At 53.6% G+C, this 14,983-nt stretch overlaps 3 protein-coding genes across 3 annotated transcripts; 1 reads left to right on the forward strand and 2 right to left on the reverse strand.

The window, feature by feature from the left end:
* Nucleotides 1–1,078: 1,078 nt before the first annotated feature.
* Nucleotides 1,079–3,786, reverse strand: SPBR_03902 (uncharacterized protein; the record flags this gene model as incomplete). Its single annotated transcript, XM_040762190.1, has 3 exons — nt 1,079–1,301; nt 1,399–3,474; nt 3,557–3,786. The coding sequence occupies 3 exons, from the start codon at nt 3,784–3,786 to the stop codon at nt 1,079–1,081; spliced, it is 2,529 nt and encodes an 842-aa protein (XP_040623258.1).
* A 3,923-nt stretch (nt 3,787–7,709) lies between these two features.
* SPBR_03917 (ATP-dependent RNA helicase DDX35) lies at nt 7,710–9,924 on the reverse strand (the record flags this gene model as incomplete). The annotated part of the gene is made up of 2 exons (XM_040762205.1): nt 7,710–9,635; nt 9,703–9,924. The coding sequence occupies 2 exons, from the start codon at nt 9,922–9,924 to the stop codon at nt 7,710–7,712; spliced, it is 2,148 nt and encodes a 715-aa protein (XP_040623259.1).
* A 1,262-nt stretch (nt 9,925–11,186) lies between these two features.
* Nucleotides 11,187–14,214, forward strand: SPBR_09256 (uncharacterized protein; the record flags this gene model as incomplete). The annotated part of the gene is made up of 6 exons (XM_040767382.1): nt 11,187–11,393; nt 11,499–11,618; nt 11,697–11,848; nt 12,170–12,957; nt 13,033–13,990; nt 14,073–14,214. The coding sequence occupies 6 exons, from the start codon at nt 11,187–11,189 to the stop codon at nt 14,212–14,214; spliced, it is 2,367 nt and encodes a 788-aa protein (XP_040623260.1).
* Between the last annotated feature and the right edge of the window lie 769 nt (nt 14,215–14,983).

Here is a 14,983-nt window from a genome sequence, read left to right on the forward strand (position 1 = left end):
GCCTTGTTTGCAACGTTTCGCACGGCTACATGTCCGTACGCTTTTGCTCCATCCAGTTTACAGCCTTTTGCCTCTATGTTCTCAGCGTCGTCAGTGGCTATGCAGTTATCAAAAGGTCCCATCATCCGTATGCAGAGACAGTTTTCGTCTCTGTCGGGAGATTCCATCACGGTGGATAACAACATTTACGAGGCAGGCCGTGAGATCTGTGGCACCACTACGGCACTGCTTTGTCATTGGGGAGACATCCGGCAAGTTGAATGATGAGTCCTCGTCTCTTGGAACACGCAGTTTGCTGGACTTTAAACTGGGAGAGGGCCTTGATGTACACACGATGTAACTTTTGTAAGATAAATAATGGGCAAAACTCAACGAGGCTAGATTATAGATTAAAAGACACCAGTTAAAATAAGGAACAAAACAAATAAAGGATCCTAGCTTTCCCGTCTATATGCAACATCCGTCATGCGTGGGCAGGGAATAAAGGGGAGCTCCGTCTTGCTGGTGAAACTATGAAACCAAGTACTGTGGACAGGCTACTGTAGTTGAACCAGTGGACATGAGCTCAACCCGCCTTCCACTACCGTTATATTGAAGAAGAAAGAATGCAAAAAGGTTGTCATCTTTGTATTTTCACATGTACAAACAAAGATGTGCACGCTATGCAGCGCAGGAAAAAGTGTTGTAAAATGGAGAAAAGAAATGTGGTAGAGAAACAAAGGTTTGAGACAAACCATAGATCCCGCCTCCCCTCCATCCTCGTGAGAGAAAGAAAAAAAATAAAAAATAAAAATAAAAACAAGATGTAAGTGCTGTATCAAGTTCATGCCTTCTTTTCAATGAGAAGGATTAAAATTAGAAGAGTCCTCCCAACGCCGGAACGGATGCAAAGAAAATGACAAGATAGTAGCCAGTCGACATGACTGTCGCGCAATATGGCATGGCGAGCCATCCTGGCTGAGGCCGTAAACCGAAAACATCCAAAGATGCTCTTGTTCAGATGACAGCGTCGGTCGAGGGTGGCCAGGTCGAGATGTGTTGTGTGTGGGCTTCGAGCGGGCAGAGTATACTCTATACTCTATGGACGGAAACCCCAAGTGGGCTTGAGCTGGTCGGCCAGTGCAGCCTGTGTAAACACGTTGTCACCTGGCAGGCGGCTCACGCGGCCCGCACCACTGCGGATAGCAGCCTGGTTCATGGCGGAGATACCACTTCGGTTACTGCGGATACTACCCGCGTCACTCATCGTATCGTTGTCCTTGAACTTGCGGGGCGGCGCAAAGTCGAGGCCCGTAAATGTGCTAGATTTACGGAGCAAGTGACTGAAAAAGCAAAAGATGTTAGTTATCACGTAGAGGTTGACAAGAGCATACAGATAAACAATGGAACTGTACTTACGGACTGGGCAGGGCCGCCATCTCGTCGAACGAAGACACCAATGGTGAAGCAGAGGGCACGTTCATCTGGTAAGGTTTGCGCTCGCCGAGAGGACTCTGGGACCGCCCACTGGTTTGGTCCCTGAAGGTAGGCGGGGGCGCAAAGTCAATAGCACCCATAAGCGCAAAGGAGTCATCCCTGAGCTTGCTCGGCGTAGGCAGCGTGATGAGGTCTTCTGGGGGCGGCATCGGCTTGCGCGGGCCACCGCCGAAGCGGCCGGACAAGTTGGACGCAGAGCGGCTACCGGGCATCTGGCGGCTCGAAAGAGACGAGCCAGGGCGGGGACCCCATTGGCTGGACATGGACGACCCAGGGCGCGACATACCCATACCCATACCAGGACCGCCAGGGCCCATGCCACCACCACCCATGGAGCCATGGAACGGGCGAGGACCGCCACGAGGCCGGCCACCAGGGAAGCGCGATCCTGACGGAGGCGGCGTCATAGCCCGTCTCGAAACAGGCTGCGCGTACGGCATAACAAAGGAGTTTGACTGCGGATCGAAATACGCGCCGTCGCCCATGTTGTTGTACGACTGGTCGTAGTCCTCGTAGTACTGAGCACCGCCAGCAGGGTGGTCGTAGTGTGGGCCACCACCGGCAGCCTCACGCCATTCGGCCGGGACACCGTGTGGCGGGTAGTGCTGGTTGTACTCGGCCATGTCGGGCTTCGACTCGTCAAAGTACTCCTTGTAGAAGGAACGAATACGGTTGGCCCGTGTCTCAGGGTCTTCGGACTCAATCAGCTCATCGGGAGGCAGGGGACGGAAGCCAACGGACAAGCGCCGGGTGTCCATCTGCGGCAGACCGAGAGCCGATTGGCGGACGGTGCCGTCTTGCGGGTACTCGGACGATTGCCGTTTGTGCAATGAGCGGCCGCGACCATCATCCTCTTGCCCAGGCTCCTCGGGGAAGAGCTCGCCATATTGGTGTGGTTCAACAATAGGCAGTTGCGAATGCTCAGCATCAGGGGTCACAATATGCGGCAGTGTGGGTTCGTTACCAGTTGTCGTGGCCTGCCCGGGCAGGAAGGTCTCGTCGTCAAATGGCCCACCAAGTGCCAGCTTCGGCAAAGATGAAGAGAGCGGCTGGCCGTGCGAGTCTCTGTCGTTGTGCGCGTCCAGTTTCAGGTCAAAGTCGGCATACGTTGATGAGTCGTGGCGAAGACCGCGGTTCGGAGAATCATAGATGAAAGGCTCGTCCACAGTGCCCGTCGTAGAGCGGTGGTTGGCTGGTGGTGCTTCAGGATCCTGTGGCCGTGGAGACACCGGCAGGCCCTTGCGGGAGATCTTGGTCGCCGCCGGCTCAGGGGCCTGAAGCTCAGCAACAGGCGGCACGTTGCTGCCATCGGCCTCGACAGGACCTGTCTCGGCAGCCATCTCGGCAGCAGGAAACGCAGGCTCAAACACGAAGCCGGCCGCACCGCCGACAGGCGGCGGCGGGGACGGCATCTGCGATGATACCGAGGAGAAGTCGCTGTTCTCGCCAAAAGGAGCAGGTTTGGGTGATCCGCCACGAGGGGATTGGGGCCCAGCAGACATGCGGTGGGGTCGTGGGGGAGCCATCCGGGAGCCAGCGGCACTTCCGGACCGGGAATTGCCGTTCCTGTCATCCAAAGCACTTGTCGCACCGGTGCGAATGGAAGCACCATCACGGACGTCCTTCTGGAATGAACGCATCGAGGCAACGTCGCTGCCGGCGTAGTGGGTAACTGGACGGTAAGGGTCTTCATTCTGGTGCAGCGTACGGGCAAGCGAGTGCAGCGACTCACGCGATTGCTGCACCTCGGGGGGGAGAAGGTAAGGGCTTGACAGGTTCATGTCCATGGAGAGCTGACGCGACTTGGGGTGGAACATATCCTTTTCGCCGCCGAAGAAAGAGCTCTTCCGCTTCGACTTGGCTGTCTGCTTTGTCGCGTCCATGGCCAAACCGAAATCCAGTGACTTGTGGGGGTCCAGATTGTCCTCCTTGCGCAAACGCTTCACATTTCTCCGATGAAGATAAAACAAAACGCAGGCAATGACCACGAGGGGAATCCTGTGTCTCGCGTGTTAGAAGAAACTGCCATCTTGCTGCAGAACAACGCATTGGAGCGTCCTGGACTCTGGAGACCACTTACACAACACCAAGAACGATAGGAAGCGTCATGGAGTTGCCTCCTTCGGGTTTTTCGCAAAGGTTACCGCCATCCTTCACACATGTTGTCGACGCGCTCGCACGAGCGATGATTTTGCTGGGGATGCCAAGTCCGACGACTCGTGTTGCACGCTCTGCGACGCTTTTCAGAACCATGGGGACCCGGGGCCCGAGGCGGTAGCCTTGCACGAGAGCGCCCTGAGCGGCCGCCATCTCTCGGATGCTTGGAGACGTCGGAGGGTGTATCGGGGCTGCGTATGTTTGGTGGATATGTCAGGAACGGCGCGATGCTGTTTGGGACGTTTCGATGTCGTTCAAGGTGATATCGTCAGGGGCGATATAACAAAGGACAACGCAGGGCACAAAACGCCGAGTTACTTGCTGCAGGCACGAGACAGAAGCCGACGTCGCGAACTGTGGAAAGGGAGTCGTTGTGTCGTGAACCAGATTGGGAAAAGGCGAGAAGCAAGGCAAGGGATGGCGCGTTGAAATGGCGTGCAAGAAAGAGTCCAGCCTCTTCCAGTCGATTCAGGATGTAGCACAACAGAAACTAGGCGTGTCGTAGAATTAAACGGGGGGGACGCTTTTGCAAACCTCGAGGCTTCGATTTCTCGTTCGTGTCCGGGCGACTTGGAAAACAAAATGAAAATGAATGGAACAAGCCTGCTGGCAGGCTTTTGGGTAGAGATGGGAGAGAAAATGAATGAAAAATCAAAGAAAAAAAGAATGGACAACCACCGTTTGTAGAAGAACAAACGAGTATGCTGGTCTATGGTAAGGAGCGTGAGGCAAGCCGAGAACAAAGAACACAAAACGAACGGGGAGGTGACAAAAGGAGAGGCTGAGGAAGGGAAAAGAGTGAATCAGTCATTCCTGCATCGTGAAAAGAGAACAGAAGAAGAAAGGGGAGGAAAAAGGGAACACGGGCGAAGAGGGAGAGAGCTAAAAGCGGAGACCAGGCGCAGCCAGAACACAGAAAGAGCGACCAAAGGGGAAGAGGAGATACCAGGCAGGCGCGCCATAGCACGCTCTCTGTTCAGCATCAGTAGCCGGGCACAGGCCCTCCGTAGCAGAGCCTTGGGCTGGCCATTCCTTCGTCCAGACCCTCTCGCTCTTTCCCAAATCGGACTAGAATCGGTTCGCCAGGAACGACCAGAGGGACACAAAGTGGGTCCAGTTGTTTTGCAAAACACAGCAGCACAGGGGCACTTCATATGTGGTGCCATCGAAGGAGAGAAGCCCAGAGAACAGGGCGGCCGACAATGCACAATCATACTTTGTAAGATGTGGACCGCACGCGTGGACGCGATCCCACGACGAGGTGAAGTCGTGAGAAAGTGAGTCCAGAGGGCGCGCTGTAGCACCAATGCACGTCTGCTTGCAAAGAGCCACGGAGAGCCTCAAAGGAACTCGGGCAAACGCATTTGAGCATCATTGTCTTCCCTTGTGTCTTGCGATCCTCGGCAGCGTATCTTTTTCCCCGCTACGAATGTACATGCCAGCAGAATGCATGCCAGCAAACCGTCAAAACCAAGGCAAAAGTACGGGGGATGCTGTACTGTGTTTACGGCACGGAAATAGGCGAAGACAGCCGAGCCGGTCCTGTCAGATAGGGAAACTGCGAACGCGACACCTCCTGCCCTCAGGCTCCCTCACGAGAGCACATACAAGAAGGAAACTCGAAGAAAAACTTGGCTGTTGCCAAGCATTGCCCGGATAAGGCTTACCAGCAATAAGAGAGAGCCAAGTGCAAACAGTATGAGTCCTGGTGCAAGAATAGCGGGAAGGTGCGGGCGGGCAATCGCTGTTTCCCAAAAGCAGAAGCGACGGGCGCTGATTGGCTGTGTACCTGACTACCACCACAGGGATCCACATGATTTTCCCCAAGACGGATTGGCCGCCACAGCCAAAGGCCCCCGCTTCCCTTGGGCGGCGCTAATCTCCTGGCGGGGCCCAGCCAAATCAACCGAAATGAGCAGAACGGGGCCAGGAGACAAGCCCAAAGGACCTTTGGACCCAGTAAATCAGGAACGGGTGAAAAGGCTCGTTGGCCCACTGTCAACCCATGCAGCCACGATTTGGGCTTCCCCATACCCTGTCTCGTTGGAACACCCCTTTTTGGTTTTTCACTCGTCGGTCACGTCTGTCACGTCGTCGCCTTGGAACGGTCCAATTAGACAAGGCCTTGTTCTCGTCGCGCGATCACAGCACATCTACAAGTACTCCGTACTTCATACACATACGCTGGTCCAGTCCCATTTCGTTGCTGGCTTACCACCGTCTGTGAAACGGACGTGTATTCCAAGAACCTTTGCCAGCAAGGAAGATGTAATTGAGTGCCAAAGAGTCGACCTCTGCGTTCGATAGGTTATTTACAAAGTAATTCCTGCAGGGCAAGCAGACGATGAACCAGATGAGGGCGAGAGCGATCGCAGCGTGGCCGATACAGGTCTAGGCCCAGGTCCCGACGATACTGAGAAAGGCTCTCCCTCCCCACATGAAAGGAGTGTGTCTTGAACGCGTGCAGCCTGAAAGTGCCATTTATCTAAAAATGGCCCTCGTGGCTCGAGACGGGAACACAGAAACGGGGAATACGGCGTACGTTGCTCTCACAGTTCTCCGTTGTGAAGACTGTCAGAAACTTCCTTTAGAATCTATTTAGCTCTCCCACTTTTCAAGCAGCGGACATGCCCCCTGGTATTCTGGAGCACATATGGCTAATTTGCTTCAGCAGGTTTGACCTCTGTGTGGTCTGTTCCGGTGGGCCTAGCCAGCTGCGCCTCGTTCTCACCAGGGGTTGTGGCAGCTTCGCAGCTTCGAGAGTGTACGAAGTAGTCGTTTTCGTGCAGTCGTGACGATTTATTAATTACTTCTTTATAATACACGGACCACGGAGGTCGAGTGTCGCGCAATGTGCCTGTCCTGTGTGAGGTATTTACAGGGCTCAAAAGGCACTCGGTGCTTCTTCCGGCCGATGGCAATTCCCTTGGCAAGACGATGCCCTCTCCTGCTTTGCTTTAAATATCTCATGGGCCAGAGTTTCCCAAGCACGTTTTAGCCTACTTTCATATCTGACACTCACAATAAATGCGTCGTACAAGTACACTGAACATGCCCATGTACAACAGAAAGGCAGGCAAAAGAAATACGGGATGGAGTGCCCGAAACCAAACATGTGCGAGGCTCCGGTCGAATCCAGCTGCATGGAGCAAAGGGGTTATGAGCACGTAACAATGTGTCTTCCAAGCCAATAGCCCGCCCCTCTATTGCTTTGGGTTGAGTTGCACATATTCGTGGGCTAGTTTGGTTTTTTCTGAGCCTGGTTTCTTTTTCGTTCTTGTTACCGTGACCTTGCAAAGGCTTGGAAAGAAAGAAAAAAGAAAAAGAAAAGAAATAGAAAAAAAGAAGGAAAGAAAGAACCAGGAGAAAGGCAAGACAAAGGCAAAAGGTACGCATATCTGTGCACCATTTGGGCTCATGAGCATTGCCTTTTAGCAAAAGAATAAGACAAATGGCTTTCCCTTCCTTTTCTCCGTCCGATGTTTTGAAATCAAGCAAGATCGGAGGCGGGAGATACGCCAAGGGACGGGAAGTAATAGTCATATCGTAGACGAAAAAGTGGACGGTTTGATTTGCAAAACAAGATGAGCGACAACAAAGTTTAAAAGGCGGAAACGGCCGATGAACCATGCAGTGACAAATGCACATCCTTTGGTTGAGACGGACCGTACACGCGTCCGGAGAAGAAAAAAGAAGAAGAAAAAAAAAAAAGAAAAAAAAAAAGAGGCGAAGCCCTGTCGAGCAACAGGGACAAGGGACAACCTACTAGACAATCTAGAAACGCCTTGATTCCATGTAATTTACGGAAGCTCAACTCGGGCACCGAATTTTGACCGTTGAGATACCTCGTTTTATGTTTTAACGGATACATTAAACATGGGTTGTGTACGACGTTACGCCTTTCTTCATCTTGCAATACAACGTAATATTGTCGTGCTTTGTACATCGCCATGTACCCCGTGTTTCGTGCCCTGTCTCCCATCTCTTCTTTCTTATCGACCAGCTCGTTGTCGGCGACTTTTCAACAAAACACCGCATCTTACGCCATGTTTTACCCCATGGTTGTCCAGCTTCCTTCATCTCTGCTCTGTTGTCTGGTAGAAGTCGGGGGCGTATTCGAGCAGCCAATTCTTTTCAATCTTGGTGATGTCTCTGATGTATGTCTTGTCCCCAGTCTCCATCACCTCGTGAAAGAGGACCCAGTCCGCTTTGCGATTGAAGAGAAGTGAGCTCGGGTGTGCGTGCAGCACTGTGCCGCCGGCTACATTTCGGAATGTGCCGTCCGCCTGCATCCTAGCTGCATGTGCAAAGTAGCCCGTCGTAAGGCATCGCCGAATCTGCTCCGCCTTGTTGGCTGCACTCGGATGCGGTTGTTGCGACTGTGGTTGCCGGACGTCCGGGATCTCGAATCCAAATCGCTCCATAAACCGTCTCAGCTGTGCTCGCACACTGACGGCTCTCTTCAGCATCTGGAAATTCAGCCGGTTCTCCTTGCAAAACTTCGCCTCGCCGTTGCCCTTGGTCACAAACGCCTGGAATACGTTGAGAAGCGTCACGTGGTCACCCTCATCGGCCGCAAACCGGCGCCGGACCAGCTCGACCAGCTGCCTCTCTTCCTTGCTCCGGCCGCCGTCCTGGCTGTCGATCCACACGCTGCTGTTGCCTTCGCGGCTTGTCATCGCAGCAATCGTCAGCATCTCGCCAAGACAACCAAACTGCGGCGCGGCCAGCAACGTTTTGGCCATCATCGGCTCGACGGCCAGCTCCGCCATGCGCAGGCCGAGAGGCTTGGTCAGCTTGGCATAGTCATCCAGCGCGCCCAATGAGTACAACAACTCCAGTGCCTTGGTCATCAGTTCGGTCGGTGGCGGCGTAAAGTAGGGAAACCGCAGGACATTGTCGATGCCCAGCGCCTTGAGCTGCAGCACAACCGGGGCCAAATTCGACCGCTGGATTTCAGGCACGTTGGCGTCCGGCAGGGCCAGATACGAGTCTTCTGTGTACAGGCGGAAGCATTTGCCGGGTTTTGTGCGGCCGCCACGCCCCGCACGTTGTGCCGCTGCGGCCTTGGAGACGGGTGTCGTCGTGAGCGTTTCGATGCCAGTGATGGGGTCGTAGGCGCGCTGCTTGACAAACCCGCTGTCCACCACATAGACAACACCGCTGATTGTCACCGACGCTTCGGCAATGTTTGTGGCAAAGATGACCTTGCGCGTGTCCTCGGGTGCTTCGTCAAACACGTACATTTGCTCATCCGCCGTAAGCCCCGCATACATGGGCAATGGTAGCAATGCACGTTTCGCCGACAGTGCGTCTTGTGTCGAAACTGCCTCTGCGACAGCTTGTACGGCCCGCTCAATCTCCTCACGGCCGGTCAGAAAGACGAGGATGTCGCCGTCAGGCTCTTCCTCGTGTATCTGTAGCACAGCGCCAATAGCCTTCTCCACGTAGTCCTCGACTGGCTTATCGACATACAGAATATCGATGGGGTACGTGCGACCTTCGAGGCTAATAATGGCACCAGTTGTCTCATGGCGCTTGTTGTCGTCTTCGTTTTCGTCTTCCTCGTCCTCTTCACCTGCTCGGGTAGGCGCATCTATGGTGGTTGCATTGCCGCTCTTTGGTTTGGCAGGCTTGTCGCCGCCGTCGGTCTCCTCGTGGGCGGAGAAATACGCCAGGAAATCCTCCGCTTGCAGTGTAGCGCTGCTGACGATGATGCGTAGCTCTGGGCGCCGCCGGCGAATCTTTCTTAGCAACCCCAGCAAGATGTCCGTACTGATGGAGCGCTCGTGGGCCTCATCCACCATGATCACAGAGTATCTAGAGAGCAGAGGGTCCACAAGGGCTTCGCGAATCAACAGTCCATCGGTCATGAACTTGATGCGTGTCATGGAAGACGTGACATCCTCGAAGCGGATGGAGTAGCCCACCTCTTTGCCTATATCACAGCCATATTCTTCTGCAACCCGCACAGCAACGGTGGTTGCTGCTATCCGGCGTGGCTATCCAGGGTCAGCATGAGCAATCTCGGCGAATCAGACCTGAGGCAGAAGAAGACTTGTAACCGACCTGGGTTATAGCAATAACTTTGCCATCCGCACACCACCCAGCCTGTTCCAAGAACTGCGGTATTTGCGTCGTCTTTCCAGAGCCTGTCTGGCCAACAACGATGACCACCGGATACGTCTCAACGAGATACAAAAGGCTTTCTCTGTGCTTCGCGATGGGGAGCAACGCAGCCGGTTTGTGGAGGGACGGGATAAAGGCCGCCGCCAAATTAAGCTCGGCCATGGTTTCCTTTAAGTCCAGTGTGAGCTTTGACAGCCCGACCCCGCGGTTTGATGTTTCGTCTCGGGGGCACCCATGCAATTCTGAGTTGAGTTGGCAGCCACTTCAAGGCATATTTGCTCCGAGCAAAAAACGTTGCTGTAACAAGGGTTGACAGGTGAACAAATAGGCTCGAGGTAACACAGGATCTCCCAGTTCCTGTGTTCACACCACTGTACCGTCAGCCGCAGCGCGACGCATAATAAATGTCATTGGCGGCTGTACTCGTCGTTGTTGTTGTTGTTGATACCCCGTGTTGTATTACTCACGTGAAAGCCACAGCAAACCATTAGCTGTGACAACTGCACGTCGTCACAAAAATGAGGCACGTGATCTAACCTCAATTTCTTAGCGCCCAAACCTCTGCCTAATTTAGCAGCCTATTGGTCACTTTCACTCCCACACATCACAACGTGAATATGTCACTAGCCATTCGGGCAACTTTCTCTCGTCCTCATCGTGGGTTGCCCAACAGCTAATCACCGGTGGTCAGGGTTGAACTGAACGAACCAAATCTCTCGCACTCTGGATATTTGCTGTTTTTCGCATTGTTTGCAAGTACGGTTTCGTCTCTGTTGTTGTTCGCTCTTGCCATTCTCGGCATTTTTGGCCGTCTTCATTTTGGAGGACGACTGCCCTTCTGTTGGGCGTTCCTTCCCATATTCAGTTTCGACCGCTTCAGGGATCAAAAGCGTGGTTCTTCCTGCCCGATCTGCCATCTTCCACCCGGCTCTTCCACTCGGCCACGTCTCGCTCCTGCCTTTCGCTCCGTATGCCGTCTTCTATCTCTTGTCAATAGGGAAGGAAGGACGCCCTAGCCTGTGCCCAGACAGACCGACCGTGGAGAAGGTGCATATCACGGGCATCCCTGCTGCCCCCTTGATGGCCAGTGCCACCGCCGCTTTTGGGCAGCCTCATTTTCCTGCACATATCTTGTGCAGCATCTTGCTTCGCTTTGCTTCTTCGACCATCTTGTTCTCGCCATTCCCCTACCTTACCTTTCAACCACGCTCTGGTTGACGACTGGCGGTAGGCCGAATTTTTTGTCACCCGCGTCGTCCGTGTCCTGTGTGCATACGTCCTCTGGAACTACCACCACCTTGTTTTTCGCGTTGCATCCCATTATCCTTACCCTACACCCCGTTTTAAAAAGAGCTTTTGGTCTTCAAAGTCCACCATGGTAAGAATATAGTTGCAAAAGTGGTGCAAAGAGACTCGACAAAAGCATGGGCCGCGAAAAGAAACACAATGGCCCTGGCGCGGCACCAGGCGCCCATGCCAAAGAGCGGCATAAGAAGAGGCTTCGAGCTCAAACCATAAGCAATCCGGTGGTTTTGAATGCGAGGCCAGAAGTTCACAACTTGAAATCTAAACACCACTCGTACTACGAGATCGTCGAGAACAAAGACAAGAAGAAGAAGCTGGAGTTCGAGGTGCGCCATCCTCTCCCTCAACCACTTGTGTCTTTCGACAGCCCCTCTGAGCATGCTTAGATGGCCATCGCCGCCGTCGAATGCTGACTGCGGTTGGATATACAGATCACCAGCAGGAGAACGCCGCCGCCAGGGTTCGAATTCGTTCCCATCGGCAACCCCGAGTTGACAAAAACTTGCAAGGAACTGTCACGCGAGCATGACGCCATGATTTTCATCGTATCCGTGCGTCTGTCTTGTCTCCCAGTCCCAGGTTTGCTCCCAAACACAGAAAGTCGCTGACCTATCTACTTTACTGCATAGAATGGCACGGGCGGCGGCCTGTCCCAGCAAATGAACCGTGTCGGCCACCACATACGACAGGGCATCGTTGAGGAAGCGCGCAGAGAAGTTAGCGACAACGGCAACTCCTCAGACGATCATGCACAGTCTGGTCTACCAGAACCGATCCCCGAGTCTCAAGAAGAGATCAACGCGCAGGCGGATCTAGCGATAAGAGATCTATTTCCCCGAATTCCAAACACTGACCGACAAACAATCATCGAGCACTCTTTTAAAAAGGTATATCGGAGACGAAACGCAAAGTTGCGTTTGTATTTTGCTTGGCTAATGCAAGGTTTGCTGTAGGGAGCGACAAAAAAGGGTGAACCTCTTGTCGGCTTGGCCCGAGACATTCCCCTCTCCCGCCGCGTGCAGCTGGCCGTTTTAGCCCACATCAGGCACACACACACTCGCTATGACAGCCTCTTACGGGAGACATCCTATTTGAATGCCAGAAAGGCCGTTGAAGGGCTCTGTCTGGATGTGCTCGTCAAGTGGCGAGGCGATGAGGAGACTGGCCGTGACCAGCTAGACGAAATTCTCCGGGAAGTGATTGTTATATCTGACTCTGAAGGTGAAGAGGATGGTGACGAGGACGGCGACGAGGACGACGAGGCCGATAGTAGCGGCGTTGAGTCTGGAGATCTTGCCGCGGAGCCCAGCTATCTCCCATATCCCGCGGTGCCACAGCCCCGAACGCGCAAGGACCCTGAGACAGCCTTGGAGCTGCGTCACACGCGGCGTCCGTTGGTCTACGGCGAGCGTGCGACGTGGCGGGATGAGCCCGATTACAGTTATGCCCGCCCAACCCGCCCGTATATGCAGGATCTCACTGCTGCCCATCGTGCCAGGCGGGGTTTCAAGCGGTACAAGGCTGCGCTATCTGCGCGTTGGGGCGAAGCTGTTCATCGGGCTCGTCACCAACAAGACCATCCACAGGAAGCGCCTCCTCGCATAGTCGAGTATCGGAGCCATTCCCAGCAAGGCATACTTCGCCCCGAACAAGCTCCTGCGTCGAATCATGTTTACTATGCCAGCACAGTACAGGACTCTCCGCAACTTAGGGGCGGCGACGGCCGCACCTTGCAGCCATTAGAATATCCAACAAGGGGCCCGATCCAGACCCTGGTGGCCTCGGATACCACACTCCAGGGAAGCCCTTCGGGCGGTTTATCAAGGGGCGCCAGCCCACTTACTGATCCACGACAGACACAGCAACCGCAGAGGGCTGTAGTACGATCAAGTGAGGCTCGTGACTTTTTGGTGCCGTCAGTCGAACCTCTGTCTCCGTGCATTGAACAGTTACCAACCGCCCCAGTTTTTGTTCGAACTGTATCCCCTCGGCAGGTATCACGTCCTCCGAAAGGCCGTGTAGATGATAGGCGGACCCAGTACGACTCGCGCAACTCACCGGGCTGGGGCGGAGAACCAGGGACCTTGAAGCGCAGGCGCGTGGTGGACGATGAGCCGTATTCTCCCCATGGAGCGCCTCTTCATGCAGCCGTCCCTATGCGCCGTCTGGCAAGTGATGGATGGAAGCGGGCACCCGCCTATTATGCTGTGTCGCGACCCCATGAAGCACCGCCTCACATACCCACCGACCAAGACTCTCGCGCGCACGTCGCTCTGCGACAGACGCACCGCGTTGCTAGGATCCCTGTGTCTGCACCTGAAGGACGGCCCTATTATGAAAGTCCCGGGCTGGAGTTGCCTTTGGGATCCGAACGTGCGCCGATTGTTTTAGATGACTCGGATATGGACCGTCCTCTGGCCGCGGCGACATACCCAGTTCGGGACTACCGTGGGAACATTATCTCGGAGCACCGGGAGCAGCCTTATCGAGATGTTGAGGTTCAGCACGCACCGTTCGTTGAATATCGTCGGCCTCCATTGGCAGACTACGCTGGCCGTCCAAATCCTGAAGGTCCTCCCATATATATTGAGAGCACGCCACGGCCGCAGGATCCACTTCCTATCCATTTGGGACCAAGCGCCATCGATCGGCCAGGCGTTTACGAGCGGCAGCCACCGCCACACAACGCACAGGAGCCGCGTCCTGTAGTATACAATCCTCCTGTCCCTCCTGTATACGACTCTGCCCTTTCTCACCTACATCACCAGGACGTTCACGAGCCTGCTCCAATGTTTATTAGACCTGTGGTGCGGCATAGCCCACGGCCATTGGCAGAGGTCCAAGGGCAGCCCCAATGGCACCACAACTCTGGTGCAACCCATGACTATCAGGCACATCCTCCAGCCGCAGGTTCTTGGGCGCAGTACGTCGGGTTGGCTGTGTTCTCCTTTTCTCCCATTCTCTCACTGTCCATTGCCATCAAAAGCTAACGTCACGTCTTTTAGACCGCCTCAAGCCAGTGCGTACGATGCGCCGCCAACGTACCCACCCTACCCTCCACATCCAGCACAGCACCCATTGAGCAGCTATGACTATGGAAGCCATGCAGAGCACCACAACCAGCATTACAATCAGCCAGGTCAATAGGAGAGTCCTGGGCATGAATCTCGTCGATCTTCTGCGGCGAGTTGCTGGTTTTGATATGGGTAGTGGGATCATGCTTTCGAGCAGCGACTTGTCGGTGTTGTTGTTGTTGTTGTTGTTGTTGTTGTTTTGGCCTTTGGTGGACTTTCATGGCCTGTGACTTCGGAACAGCGGGTGGAGGAAACGTTTAAATCGTGCATTTGTTTTTCTTGTCCGAGCATGCACGGCTGCTTGGGTCCAGGCCGGCGGTTTGTACTTTCATGATACCCATTCATAGCGTTTATCTTCTCAGGGAAGACGTAGGGCGGGGGTAGCATTGACGTAGGGCTAGAAATGTGACATAAGCGGTACAAATGCTTTACTTGAACTGTTTGTCCGGACAAAAATCCTATGGGTAGTCATACGTTGGATTTATTTGCATGCGTAGTTTCGTAGTTTATACGAACTATCGTCAAATGGCCTTCGCTTGTTGTTGTACCCCATTTTCAACTTATTTTTCATTTATTACTTTTTTTTTTTAAAAAAAATGCAACATAAAATAAAATAAAACAGAAACAACCAAGCGACATAATATACACACATATATTCAAATTAAATACTGCCAAACACAGCGCATATTTAAATAAATTGACATCGCACAACTTAAAGCAACTTCAACGGAAATGTAAAGGTATCAAGTTGGAATTGGGTGCCCGTCAAAATGTCACGGTATGAATCAAGAGTTAAAAGAACAACAAAAAAAAAAAAAAAAAAAAAAAAGAGGAATCCAGAT

The sequence above is a fragment of the Sporothrix brasiliensis genome (genome assembly GCF_000820605.1).
Source record: "Sporothrix brasiliensis 5110 chromosome Unknown Cont12, whole genome shotgun sequence".
Classification (NCBI taxonomy): Eukaryota; Fungi; Ascomycota; class Sordariomycetes; order Ophiostomatales; family Ophiostomataceae; genus Sporothrix; species Sporothrix brasiliensis.